This window comes from Asterias amurensis, chromosome 2 (assembly GCF_032118995.1).
Source record: "Asterias amurensis chromosome 2, ASM3211899v1".
Lineage (NCBI taxonomy): Eukaryota > Metazoa > Echinodermata > Asteroidea > Forcipulatida > Asteriidae > Asterias > Asterias amurensis.
The window spans coordinates 9,692,449-9,706,649 of record NC_092649.1 but is presented as its reverse complement, the minus strand read 5'-3'; the positions used below and the strand labels follow the sequence as shown (position 1 = coordinate 9,706,649).

Genomic DNA, 14,201 nt, shown 5'->3' with positions numbered 1-14,201 from the left:
ACCCGAAGTTACACTCCCATCTGTTCCAGTACCAGTGACTCCAGCCAAATCTCAACTCAGCCTTTGTGTTATAAACACACAGTCCATCTGTAACAAGTATGACGATTTTGCTGATTTTGTTCTGCAAAAAGATCTGGACCTTGTTGCCGTTTCAGAAACATGGCTGAGACCAGACGACAACTTAACATGTCGTCAGTGTACCCCTGCTGGCTACTACTTTCATCACATCCCAAGACCTCACAAGACTGGTGGAGGAGTTGCAATACTGTACAGATCTACTTTATCCGTCTCTGTGAAAAGTAACGACGTCCAGTACACAACTTTTGAATCTCTTCATGCTGAAGTTTCCGGAAACTCTAAATCTGTTCGCCTTGTCATTGTATACAGACCTGAAAAAGATTCAAACGGCCAACATGTGACTTTCTCAAGTTTTCTAAGGGAGTTTGAGAATTTGATTTTGGAATATTTGCTTCATCCATCGGAAATCATCATCACAGGCGACTTTAACATTCATGTTGATGACATCCACAACACCAATGCAAACCAGTTTAAGCATCTACTTCAGGCTTTTGGTCTTACCCAGCATATCAAGGAGCCGACTCATCGTCTCGGTCATTGCCTAGACCTTGTCATAACTCGTGAAATCTCCCCACCAATTGTCTCAAACTTTGTTATTCTACCTGGATTATCAGACCATTATGCAGTCATGTGTAACTTGAGTCTGTGCAAGCCCAAAGTCCCAACCGTTACTATAAAGAGCCGACAATGGAAACATGTTAATCCTACCGAAGTGTTCCGCGACATAGGCTCCCATTTAGCAAATCTAGAAGTTGATCACGACTGCTTGGATTCCTATGTCAGCCAATATGAGAGTACAGTCAGTGACATCTTGGATAAATACGCACCTTGGAAAACGAGATCAGTCAAGGTCCGAACTGAAGTCTCCTGGTTCAATGATGATATTCGTACAGCGAGAAAGATCTGTCGTCAACTGGAGCGGAAGTGGCGGAAAAATGGCAAATTGGCAATTCAACGACAAGAATATCGCAACCAATGTAAAGTAGTTAGGAATTTGATCAACCAGGCAAAGATCATCCATTATTCATCTCAAGTACAAGAATCCTCAGGAGATCAAAAGAAGCTTTTCAAGATAATTGGTAAGTTGTTGCTCAAACCCAAAACCCCTGTCCTTCCATCCACTTACAATGACCAGGACTTAGCAAATGAGTTCCAGAAATTCTTTGTCACCAAGATTTCAGACATCCGCTCATCATTTTCATCAGTCCCTTACAACGTGCCGCAGACATTGCCACAACTTCAACCAGAGTGTAGACTATCTGTGTTTGAGCCTGCGACTGTTGCTGAGATTCAAAGGGTTATTATGAAATCTCCTTCAAAATCCTGTGAGCTGGATCCAGTGTCAACATCCATGATAAAGCAAAACATCGATATTTTTGTACCCTACATCACTAAGCTTGTAAACGAATCCCTCAGTTCCGGTTGTTTCCCCGATAGCCTCAAAGTTTCCTACATCAGGCCGCTCATCAAGAAACCAAACCTGGACAAGGAGATATTCAAAAACTACAGACCGGTTGCAAACTTAAAATATCTTGGAAAAGTCATCGAACGAGTAGTTTCATCACGTATTTCTGATCACATTCATACTTTCAACCTGTCCGACGTGTTCCAGTCAGCATACAAGCCTTTCCATGGGACCGAGGCTGCACTAGTCCGTGTGAGCAACGATATTCTCTCTGCAATGGACAATGGTAACCTAACAGCACTAGTCCTGCTAGACTTGAGTGCTGCTTTTGACACTGTCGATCACAACATCCTTCTCTCTCGGCTCCAGAATCACCTTGGCATAGAGGACACAGCCCTAGCATGGTGCAAATCGTATCTCTACAATAGAACTCAGCATGTATGTATTGGCACCGCGATATCCGACCCTGTTGTTTTGAACTACTCTGTGCCACAGGGGTCGGTACTCGGCCCGCAGTGGTTTACGCTATACACTTTACCGATTCGTGACATCGTCCTGAAATTTAATCTGAATTACCATGTGTACGCAGACGACACTCAGCTATACATCACGTTTAAATCTTCTCAAGAAAACGCCAATGCATCTATTGCAAGACTTGAGAAATGCATCCAAGAGATTCGACGTTGGACACAACAAAACTTCCTGAAGTTAAATGATGATAAGACAGAGTTCCTTCTATTTGGGTCACGTCAACAGTTAACTAAGGTTTCAGTGCCATACATCTCCATCGGTGATGCTCGGATAGCTCCCTCGCTGAAAGCTCGGAACTTAGGGGTTATTTTTGATTCATCGATGACACTTCAGCCACACATCAACAACATTGTTCATTTATCATCATATCACATCAGGAATATAGGTAAGATTCGCAAGTACTTGGACAAAAGTGCCACTGAAAAGGTCATTCACGCATTTGTTACTTCTCGTCTTGACAACGGCAATGCTCTTCTCTACAGTCTTCCTAACAACCAGATTTCCCGACTTCAACGGCTCCAAAATACTGCTGCCCGCATTGTGACACTGTCTAGAAAATCCTGTTCTATCACCCCCATTCTGAAACAACTACACTGGCTGCCTATCTCTCAACGAATCATCTTCAAGCTGATGCTCATTGTCCACAAAGCTCTTAATGGCAAAGCTCCCCACTATATTTCTGAACTGCTTCACGTTTACACTCCATCAAGGAATCTTCGATCAAGTTCTATGCTTCTCCTCATTGAACCCAAGTCTCGACACTCATGGGGTGGGTGACAGGTCTTTTTCTTCAGCTGCGCCACGCATCTGGAACTCTCTACCACTTAATCTTCGATCTTGTGTTTGTACTGCAAAATTCAAGTCTCTTCTCAAAACTTATCTTATGTCACAGGTTTTCAATGACTAATTTTGTTGTGTCTGTTTTTCTTTGTGTTGTGTTTTGTTTTTGTTTTGTTTTTGGTTTTACTGCGCCTTGAACACCCAGCAGGGTGGATATGTGCGCATTACAAGTCTTATTATTATTATTATTATTATTATTATTATCACAACTTGCATTAAAATAACAAACCTGTAAAAATTTAGGCTTAATCAGTCATCGGGGTCGGGAGAAAATAACGGGGAAACCCACCCTTGTTCCGGCACGTTTTGCCGTGTCATGACATGTGTTTACAATAAATCCGTTATATTCGATATCGAGAATTGATAATTGTTTTAATGTTTTCTCAAAAAGTAAAGCATTTCATGGATAGTATTTCAAGAGAAGTCTTTCACCATTACCAAATGTAAACCCTGTAAGTTATTTTTAAATCTGTGAACTTTTTTGTTTTTCTGTTCTGAAAGTGTATAATGGCTTTAAGCACTATATAAATATTGTGTATTACTGTATCTCACCTGTCCTTATGTTTGAAATAGCTGTTTTGAATGATGTTCCTAAGCTGGCTTTGGAATCGCCGTAGTTCTCAGACCATATCGTCATGACGATTAAAACCATTAAAATCAGAACAATCATTGAGACGTCAAATGGTGACCTTTAAGAAAAACAACCAATCGTGGATCAAGATAAAAATGTGACTACTGGAAGAATGATGTTAATCTTGTTAAACAGAGTCAAATTGTAACCTTTAAGAAAAACAAACAATCATGGATCAAGAAATAATTTGTGTGACTACTGAAAAAATTACCTAAAACTTGTTAAAACAGGGTCAAATTGTGACCTTTAAAGCCATTGGACACTTTCGGTAAACAGTATTGTCCAAGGCCCACACTTTGTGTACCACAACTTATATATAAAATAACAAACCTGTGAAAATTTATGCTCAATCGGTCATCAAAGTCAGGAGAAAATAACGAGAAAACTCTACGTTGTTTCCCCACGTTTCGCCGTGCCATGAAATGTGTTTAAAATAAATCCGTAATTCTCGCTATCGAGAATTGATTTTGTGTTAATGTTTTCTCAAAAAGTAAAGCATTTCATTGAATAATATTTCAAGATGAGTCTTTCACCATCTGTAAACTCTGTAAATTTTTTGTAAATCTGTGAACTTTTAATGGCTTTAAGATCAACAACCAATCATGGATCAAGAGAAAAATGTGACTACTGGAAGAATGATGTTAAACTTGTTAAACAAGGTCAAATTGTGACCTTTAAAGGAACATTACAGAATTGTTATTTTGCTAACAAAACAGTTGCTGGCAGTTGTTTTTGAGAAAAAAAATTGAAACAAGTTTTGATCTTCAGTTTTGAATTGAATTCCAAACATTTGAGATTTGTCCCCACTTTTTTCGATAAATGATTGAGCTTAATCTTTGGCTAGTTTGCTATGTCATGTAAATGTTGTGTCCCATCAAGTGTGGATACACTTATCATGAATTTTATACAAAACAAATCATGAATTTTAAATAATACTCACACAAAACCATAAAGATCAGCAAAGAATTGGGCACCTATGCCAGCTGCTATGGCAACGATGGAGTTTCCAAGTGTTGCATGGGAAAAAATGGTACCTAACAGATCCTTGTCAAACCCTCTCTGAAAAAAAAATCAAATACAGAATGTTTGATTGGGTTTTAAAAGTTTTTTTAAAGATGATCTTCCCATGAAAGAAACTTGGCAAACTCCCACAAGGGGATATACGCCCAGCTGGCAACAGCAAATCTCTCTCATACATATTATACAAACATTAGTTTTAAGTCTGTAATGAATTGCACAAATCAATAAATTGTCCAGTTATTTTAAATCTTACACGCATCTGATACCTTGTATCAAAATTTATTAAAGGCAGTGGACACTATTGGTAATTACTCAAAATATTTATTAGCATAAAACCTTTCTTGGTGACAAGTAATGGGGAGAGGTTGATGGTATAAAACATTGTGAGAAACGGCTCCCACTGAAGTGCCATAGTTTTCGAGAAAGAAGAAATTTTCCACGAATTTGATTTCGAGACCTCAGGTTTAGAACTTGAGGTCTCGAAATCAACCATCTAAACGCACACAACTTTGTGTGACAAGGGTGTTTTTTTCTTTCATTATTATCTTGCCAGTTCGATGAGCGATTGAGCTCAAATTTTCACAGGTTTGTTATTTTATGCATATGTTGAGATACACCAACTGTGAAGGCTAGTCTTTGACCATTACCAATAGTGTCCACTGCCTTTAAGGCAATTGCTAATGGGATCAGAGCCAGCCACACCACACCACGCCACAGCTCATTGATTTGACTACTCATTTTTTGTGGAAATGTCGCGGCTGAGCGATCTGGTTAAAGCCCGGTTCATACTTCCTTCGAATGCGAGGCAAATTTGACCTGAATTTGGCGTCACAACTCTGTTTTCGCTGTGAATATTCGCAAGAGTTGAGCACAGTTCAACTGCTGCGAATTGTTCGTTGCGAATTTGTGACGTCAACACTCGCTTCGTATTCGCAGGAAGTATGAACCAGGCTTAACTCTCATAGTTCCAATCATGACAACTGTTTTGTATTTAACCAGTTTTTGTCAAACCCTCAGGCCTGGAATTACAATTTGTTTAGGGCAGGGCCACTTTGGCCTTGGAGCAGGCCAAATTGTGAAGGGCACCAAGGCCAGTAGAAAGGGCACCAAGGCCAAAACAGTGAAAATAAAAAAGGCATCAAGGCCACAAAAATATTGACCTGGGGGACCCCTACGGGTGGTAAACCCAATTAAACAGTTCACATGAATAAGGATATTGATAATCAAATCTCAGTAAGGATATTGATAAATCATATCTTATTCATGAGCAAACTGTACCATTTAGTTTTAAAACAATATTTGTATTATTTAAAAATATAAAAATACTTACCCCCCCCCCAACAAAAAGAAATTAATAAAGCAGCAGCTTTAAAATCAGTTAAAAAATAATAATAAAAAAATAAAAAAATCCTTACTTAGCCAAAAAAGAAGTCAAGTTTCTTGCATTTTGCAGCAGAGCTTTCGTACTCATCCCTTTCAGAACGCTTCAACTGCTCTTTTCGCGGCATTATTCTATTATGAAGTTATATAGTTGACCTGAAAAGTTTTTGCAAGCGATAGTAACTAAAAAAGTTTTTCAGATCACGCGGTGTAACAATGCCACCAGCAGAGGGCGGTCGAAAAACAACAGCGCCCACTGTCGTTCAATGATTCATGTAATAGACGGGTCCCCTGTGAAAATGGGACGTCAGATGTTCGGGCTAATCGCATGTACATGTGTACGTGTTTGCAACGGATGTCACGATGGGAATAACAAGTTGTGCTTCTCGTTGTTTATACGATGATGACTCTTGACCTGATTGCATTGGATTATATTTTTTTACACTTCACAAGCGAAGTTTCGTTGGACGAATACTAAACACGTAAATATTTGGGGTTTTTTAAATGAAAATAAAGGCACGACGGCCCTTTTTTTTTAGAAGAAAAAAAAGGGCACGACGGCCAAAAGGAAAAAAGGGCACGGCAATTATGGCCGTGAAAAGCAGACATTTTTGAAGGGCATCACGGCCAGTTGGAAGGGCATCGACGGCCATGGCCGTCGTGGCCGCCGTGTAATTCCAGGCCTGAACCCTCCCTGGAATTTTGTAAAAATAAAATACAGAATGTTTGACTTGTCTTTTGTTTAAGATGACCTTCCCATGAAGAGAACTTGGGAAACTCCCACAAGAGAATAAAAGCCAATAGTAAATTTCTATGCTGTTTGACCAGGCATAGGTAACTTATCGGCCATTACTTTTTATTAGAATGAATGTGCTGTATGATGGAACCACAACCATACACACACAGCTCTTGAGTTGCAGTCACTGTGTGGATATTCCTTTGTTCTGTATCCTATTCTTCAACAGAGGGTGCGTTCGATTCGCTTTCCTGGGTCGACCCGGTCTGCCCTCGGTACGTTCGAATAGCTTTGACGTCATTCCAGGGGCTCACCAGGTTTAGCCCCAAGTGCAGAGTGGTTCACTTAGGGCTGGCCACACGGCGGTTACCACGCGAGGGTGAGTGATCGTTCCATTAGCTCTTGTCGGCGGCTCACCCGAGTGAGCACCGCGGGGTTGACCGAGGGAAGCTTATCGACCGCACCCACTATAAATGACACTGTGGTGTGGATTTGTTTAAGTCCCTACATTATGTGACATGTTCTGGACCAACCACAAGGTAGAATCCATGGAGCGTTATGTACAAAATATGGCCGAATCCGAATTGGCGTCTTTAGCTACGGCTACAACTGTTGCTAAGGATGTTGCTAAGGTTATTCCTATACCTCAACGCATGATGAGGCAGAAATCTAGCCGTAGCCCTAGCTGTAGCCACCAAATCGGATAAGGCCCAACTCTAAGTTGACTTACTGAGTTGTGTTCATAGACTAGCCAAGACTCGAATGCACTGTACAGAATGGAGGTTGCTATTCCACCCAGCAACCGGCCTATCATCAGAATGAAGAAGTTGTTGAAGTGTTTGGTGACACATGCCAAAGCGTACAGGATACCGTACAACACACAATTTGCCCGACGTCCACTTGAAACAAAGAGAGAAAAACTGAACATTAGAACGCAATTTTTAACATTTTATGAAATAGTTCAGAGATAATACCAAATGCAATTGAAGGCACTGTGCATGTCATGCACATTTTGTACTTTTGGACTTTTTTGTGTGCCATTATTTATTTCCTACACCATAACACACACAAAAGCTTAATAGGTTTCAGGAGCTGCACAGTAAACAGTGCCAAGTTTTAGTTTTAGTTTTGTTTTAGTTTTAGTTTTGTTTTAGTTTTATTAGACTGTTTTTTTTATGGTTGTGTGTCATACAAAAATTACAATCATTGCCCATTAAGATTAACACCATATGACATCAAGTGGGAACAATACAATCTGTAACATTTGCAGTTGATAGCGATGAAACCTGTTACCATCGAGAGACAATATTTTAACAGATCTACTTTAAATTTGCATCAAGAATAAAAAATATTATTTTTTAGGTATGACATGATTTAATGAATGGTCCCAGCTAACCTTTTCTTTATCTTCCTTTCTGCACAGGAAGCTTTTGATGGTCCCTTTCAAGACCAGGGCCCAATTTCATAGAGTTGCTAAGCACACAAATTTGCTTAGCATGAAATTTTTGCCTTGATAAAAAAAGAATTACCAACCAAATTTCAACATGATTTTCAGGATAAGTAAACAATAGCTGAATACCAGTAACAAGCAACAAATGGAATCTGGGTTGGTAATCCTGTTTTTATCCCGGAAGAAATTTCATGCTGAGTAAATTGTTGTGCTTAGCAGCTCTATGAAATTAGGCCCAGAAAGATGCAGTTAGTAATGTTAGTTATCACAAGCATTATGAAGGGAGTACGGAAAAGTATGCCACTTCTGTTTCAAATCAAGGTTTGATTTGGTACAGAGGTTTCCAATTTTTGTTTTGTTTTTATACTTATCCCGGGGGATAATGGTTTATTGTGATAACTCACAAAATTATCCATCAAATCATTAATACATACATACGTTATAAGTGAAAGCGAGTCACAGCGTCAACGGGGTATTATGGCCGAGTAGAATGTGGGATGCATAAACGCTTTATCTTTCCGTATTCCACAAGCATTCGTGTAATAACAATTTTATTTTCAACAAACTTGACATTCAGCTTTACACAATCAAACAGCTGGAAGCCCCTTTACACGAGAGCAATTTAGCAAGGGTCCCTTGCTAAATTATAGCAAGGTTGTTAAACGTTACAAAATGTACCTTATATGAAAGGACAACAATGTTTGTATACTGTCCCAAGTTCTCTTCCAAAATCTTGTCAAACATTGCTACAAGCAAGGGACCCAAGTTAAATAGCGCAGAGTAAAAAAAATGCAGAGTGTGATATGTGCCATGCACTATAGGTTTAAATCACACTCAGGCTTACTAGTCATTGCCTTAGTGCCCTTGAAATGCCCCAGTAGACATTTAAAATTTCCTCATAGGGTGCCATTTACCAAGAAGAAAATGCCCTGGTGCCCCTGTGCTTTCAAAACAGAGCATACAGGTCTGCACACCTCTTGTTGCTAAGGGTTGACCAATCCGAATCGAGGATTCAAGTCTGCTCGATATCAATTCAACTCAATTCACATTTATTCCATACTGTCAAAAACACAGCGTTAGTGTAAAGAGTAGTTTAAAATTTATAAAGTCAAAGAATAATAAATACAGTATGGAGGAAAATTTGTAGATAACAAAAATAATAGTTTGGCAAAAAAATTGGAACTCACAATTTATCTGCAAACGAGCCAACCACTGTGCCAAAGATCATGCTGGAACCGAAACCCCCCACAAAGAGTTGCTCAATCTGATGGGGTGTCATCCCATAATGCTCATACAAGGCATACACGTAAGGGCCTTGCAGCCAATCAGCAGCTGGAAGAGAGGGAGCATATACAAATAATTCAAAAGGACATAAACGTTTGCAGATCAACTGAAGAGATCAAGCTTAGGGTGGTGCATAAATTCTCTAAAAAAAACAATCTTCGGAAAAACAGATTAATTACAAATAGGTAGGGACAAAACATGTCCATCAGTGCAAAAACGTTGTATCTCGATTTCTGAAAAAACTTTTATCCTGTACGAAAAATGGTCCATGCAAAAATGTTGTAGCTTGACATGTACATGTACTTAATTTGAGTGTACCTGAGCCACTTGTTAAAGACACTGGGTTCCTTCAGGAGATACTTAAACTCTTTTACAGTGACACCAGGATTAAATGCCTTTTTGCCGGTGCTGGCTTCTGATCTTTTAGTAGTGGTTACAATTTCATTCTCCGATGTGTGTTAGCACTGTATACTCAGTACTTTCCCCCGAGTCCTGTTAAATAAAATCACCTAGGCATATTACCTGGGTGGGATGGGATTCGAACCCATGACCCTGGCAATTCTAGACCGCTGAGATTGCCCGGTAGCTAGAGACAGTTTGAAGCATACAGCCCTGCAACTGACTGCGATACCCAACCATTACTCTGTCTGAACCTACCCATTGCAAAGAGATAGACCACTAGGTAAACTCGCTGGAATTTCTTAAAACCAACATCGTCTGAAGAGGCCACTGTAGATCGTGTGTAGAGATACAGTAGACCACAGAGGACGCACAGAGCATAGAAAGTTGAAACAAAAATCATGATGCCGTCTGTGTTGACAGCAGCGGCTGTCCTGTTTTGGTACAACAAAATATTCAATTAAGTTCAAATTAATTCACTTTATTTCCAGTTCATTCTTAATTAAAGTTAACAATCCACAAGGTAGTGAATAAATACAAGCAAATGCATTTTATGTTATGAATAATACAATATTTATAAAACATACCGGTACATTTTACAAGCAAATAAAGCATTGCCAGTCAATATGTGTATACAAATTTGTAAAAAGTTTTTTTTAGTTCTAAATCTAACCAGGTAGAACCAACCAAACTTAACTATTTTAGTATTTTTAATGCACCATATCCATTGCAAGATGAGACAAATACTGTACACAAGGGCTACCACCATGCACCAGGGTGAGCATGGTGAGACTGAAAGTCATTACTGACGAAAAAGTCTGAAACATGGATACAAATTCAAAGGTATGTTGAAATGATGCCAGTTCTACTGTTTGGTAACCCCTGGGGGTTATACTTATAGATTTCAAGGAGCTTTTGAAAACAGTATCCAAAGCACTAGCCCCATAAATCGGTTCCAATCCACTTCGTATCCTTGGCCCCAGCAAGTCTGAATTCAGCCAAAATTCTGGACAATCTCATCCCTTGGCAACATTACTACGACTGCACATTAACAAAATGTTCGAGAGAAAAACGGAGTACAGCGCCCCAGTTACGTGGGTTAGTGTGCACTTCTTCCTCCATCCATAACCAACCACAACGACGCCCGTCCGCCGTGCGCGACTCATCATGATGCCTGATGGTTGACTCATTAGTCATCCGGGTAGCCAGTGAAAACATGTTCAGGGAAACCCCCGATTACACGTTGCAATTCAGGTTATTCTGCTGCAATTGCTCCAAAAAATACAAAAGTGTACACTAACACTGTTTTGTTTTAAAAGCAGTGGACACTATCTATTGCCATTGGACTTGGTAATTACTCGAAATAATTATTATTGACATAAAACCTTTCTTGGTGACGAGTAATGGGGAAAGGTTCATGGTATAAAACATTGTGAGAAACGGCTCCCTCTGAAGTGACGTAGTTTTTGAGAGAGAAGTAATTTTCCACAAATTTGATTTCAAGACCTCAGATTTAGAACTGGACGTTGGTAAAACGCGGAACGATTGCGGAACGACGGAATGGCGGAACGCTTTTATATACGATGTAACATATTGTATTGCACGTATGTACATATGTACATACATACGTACGTGTATCCATGAAGCATGGAGGTAGAAATATGGAGGTAGCTAGATGGCAAGACGACTGTAGAATTTGCTGCATATATTCCAGTGTATAGAAAGTCTTTGGAATGATACTTTGTACTTACCAGTGCGTTCTTTCATTGGACAACTTGGCATTTCAAGATTATTTTTTAGAAAGGTTCTTCGTGCATGATGACATTATGCATTAACATGGAGCACTGCTGAAGTCCATGGCTGAACTACAACGAGTGTACAACTGTGTGTAATTTGTATGCATGACCCACACGCGCATACTGTGTATGTACATAGGCTTCATCCCCCTATTATGGCTGATGATGGTGCATTGCGCGAACGAAATATAAAGGGGGGGGGGGGGCATGATAAATGAGCAAAAACACCATCAAGGACGGGGTGCTCCACCAATTGCAATATACCAAAATATTCTTTAAGGACTCCTCTTTCATACTAGCTATCCAAAATAGTGGAGCACCCCGTCAATGAGGTCGAAAAAATTAGTTCTTTTGGCGGAACGTTTTTAAGCCACCATTAACACGTACAGTGCATTGCGCGAACTGAAACAAAAAAAGGGGGTACATCGACGGACAAAAACACCATCAAGGACGGGGTGCTCCACCAATTCCAATATACCAAAATATTCTTTAAGGACTCCTCTTTCATACTAGCTATCCAAAATAGTGGAGCACCCCGTCAATGAGGTCGAAAAATTGAGTTCTTTTGGCGGAACGTTTTAATGCCACCATTAACACGTACAGTGCATAGCGCGAACTGAAACAAAATAAGGGGGGGTACATCGACGGGCAAAAACACCATCAAGGACGGGGTGCTCCACCAATTCCAATATACCAAAATATTCTTTGAGGACTCCTCTTTCATACTAGCTATCCAAAATAGTGGAGCACCCCGTCAATGAGGTCGAAAAAATTAGTTCTTTTGGCGGAACGTTTTTAATACACCATTAACACGTACAGTGCATAGCGCGAACTGAAACAAAATAAGGGGGGCACATGGATGAGCAAAAACACCATCAAGGACGGGGTGCTCCACCAATTCCAATATACCAAAATATTCTTTAAGGACTCCTCTTTCATACTAGCTATCCAAAATAGTGGAGCACCCCGTCAATGAGGTCGAAAAAATTAGTTCTTTTGGCGGAACGTTTTAATGCCACCATTAACACGTACAGTGCATAGCGCGAACTAAAAATAAGGGGGGTACATCGACGGGCAAAAACACCATCAAGGACGGGGTGCTCCACCAAGTCCAATATACCAAAATATTCTTTAAGGACTCCTCTTTCATACTAGCTATCCAAAATAGTGGAGCACCTCGTCAATGAGGTCGAAAAAATTAGTTCTTTTGGCGGACATTTTTAATGCCACCATTAACACGTACAGTGCATAGCGCGAACTGAAACAAAATAAGGGGGGTACATCGACGGGCAAAAACACCATCAAGGACGGGGTGCTCCACCAATTCCAATATACCAAAATAATTTTTAAGGACTCCTCTTTCATACTAGCTATCCAAAATAGTGGAGCACCCCGTCAATGAGGTCGAAAAAAATAGTTCTTTTGGCGGAACGTTTTAATGCCACCATTAACACGTACAGTGCATAGCGCGAACTAAAAATAAGGGGGGTACATCGACGGGCAAAAACACCATCAAGGACGGGGTGCTCCACCAATTCCAATATACCAAAATATTCTTTAAGGACTCCTCTTTCATACTAGCTATCCAAAATAGTGGAGCACCCCGTCAATGAGGTCGAAAAAATTAGTTCTTTTGGCGGAACGTTTTTAATACACCATTAACACGTACAGTGCATAGCGCGAACTGAAACAAAATAAGGGGGGTACATGGATGAGCAAAAACACCATCAAGGACGGGGTGCTCCACCAATTCCAATATACCAAAATATTCTTTGAGGACTCCTTTCTCATACTAGCTATCTAAAATAGTGGAGCACCCCGTCAATGAGGTTGAAAAAATAAGTTTTTTTGGTGGAACGTTTTTCAGCCACCATTATTAGCACGGAATGCATTGCGCGAAATTAAACAAAATAAGGGGGTATGGATGAGCAAAAAAAAAAAACACTTGTAAAAACACTATCGTGGCCGTTGCTCCACTACGAACTTTTTGTTCCAGTGGTTAATTGCCGTTGACCAGGTGTCATTTTGCAGAGTTGTAATTACTGTTGAAGTAGCTAGAACGAATTTTACTATTGCCTTTATTGATTTTGCTAAATTGAATGTACTGTACAACTTCAGTTTATTGAAATTTAAAGGGTGGACACTATTAGTAATTACTCAAAATAATTATCAGCATGAAACCTCACTTGGTAACGAGTAATGGGGAGAGGTTGATAGTTTCAAACATTGGGAGAAACGGCTCCCTCTGAAGTGAAGTAGTTTTCGAGAAAGAAGTAATTTTCCACGAATTTGATTTCGGGACCTCAAGTTTAGAATTTTTAAAATCTCCCGAAATCAAGTTAGCATCTGAAAGGACACAACTTCGTGTGACAAGGGTGTTTTTTCTCTTTCATAGTATCTCGCAATTCCGACGATCAATCGAGCTCAAATTTTCACAGGTTTATTATTTTATGGATATGCTGAGATACACCAAGTGAGAAGACTGGTCTTTGACAATAACCAATAGTGTCCAGTGTCTTTATAAGTGGTTTAAAGTGTACTGTATGATTTTATTCTTTGAAGGAGAAAGTCAGAACAAACCTGATTTGTGACTTTGCTCTTCTTGTGAGTTGTTGCACTTGTTCTTTCACAGTAACCCATTGACGTGTATA

At 39.8% G+C, this 14,201-nt stretch overlaps 1 protein-coding gene across 2 annotated transcripts in view; it reads right to left on the bottom strand.

Annotated features, from left to right (window-relative positions):
- LOC139950832 (molybdate-anion transporter-like) overlaps positions 1–14,201 on the bottom strand; it is a 39,825-nt gene that overhangs the window by 22,511 nt on the left and 3,113 nt on the right. For both annotated transcript variants that reach the window (XM_071949661.1, XM_071949670.1), the window contains exons 2-6: positions 10,013–10,188; positions 9,259–9,403; positions 7,352–7,520; positions 4,426–4,544; positions 3,407–3,543 (exon numbers count right to left, since the gene is read on the bottom strand). In XM_071949661.1, the coding sequence (XP_071805762.1) occupies positions 3,407–3,543; positions 4,426–4,544; positions 7,352–7,520; positions 9,259–9,403; positions 10,013–10,157 (715 nt within the window). In that variant the 5' untranslated portion in view covers positions 10,158–10,188. The remainder of the gene's footprint in view (positions 1–3,406; positions 3,544–4,425; positions 4,545–7,351; positions 7,521–9,258; positions 9,404–10,012; positions 10,189–14,201) is intronic.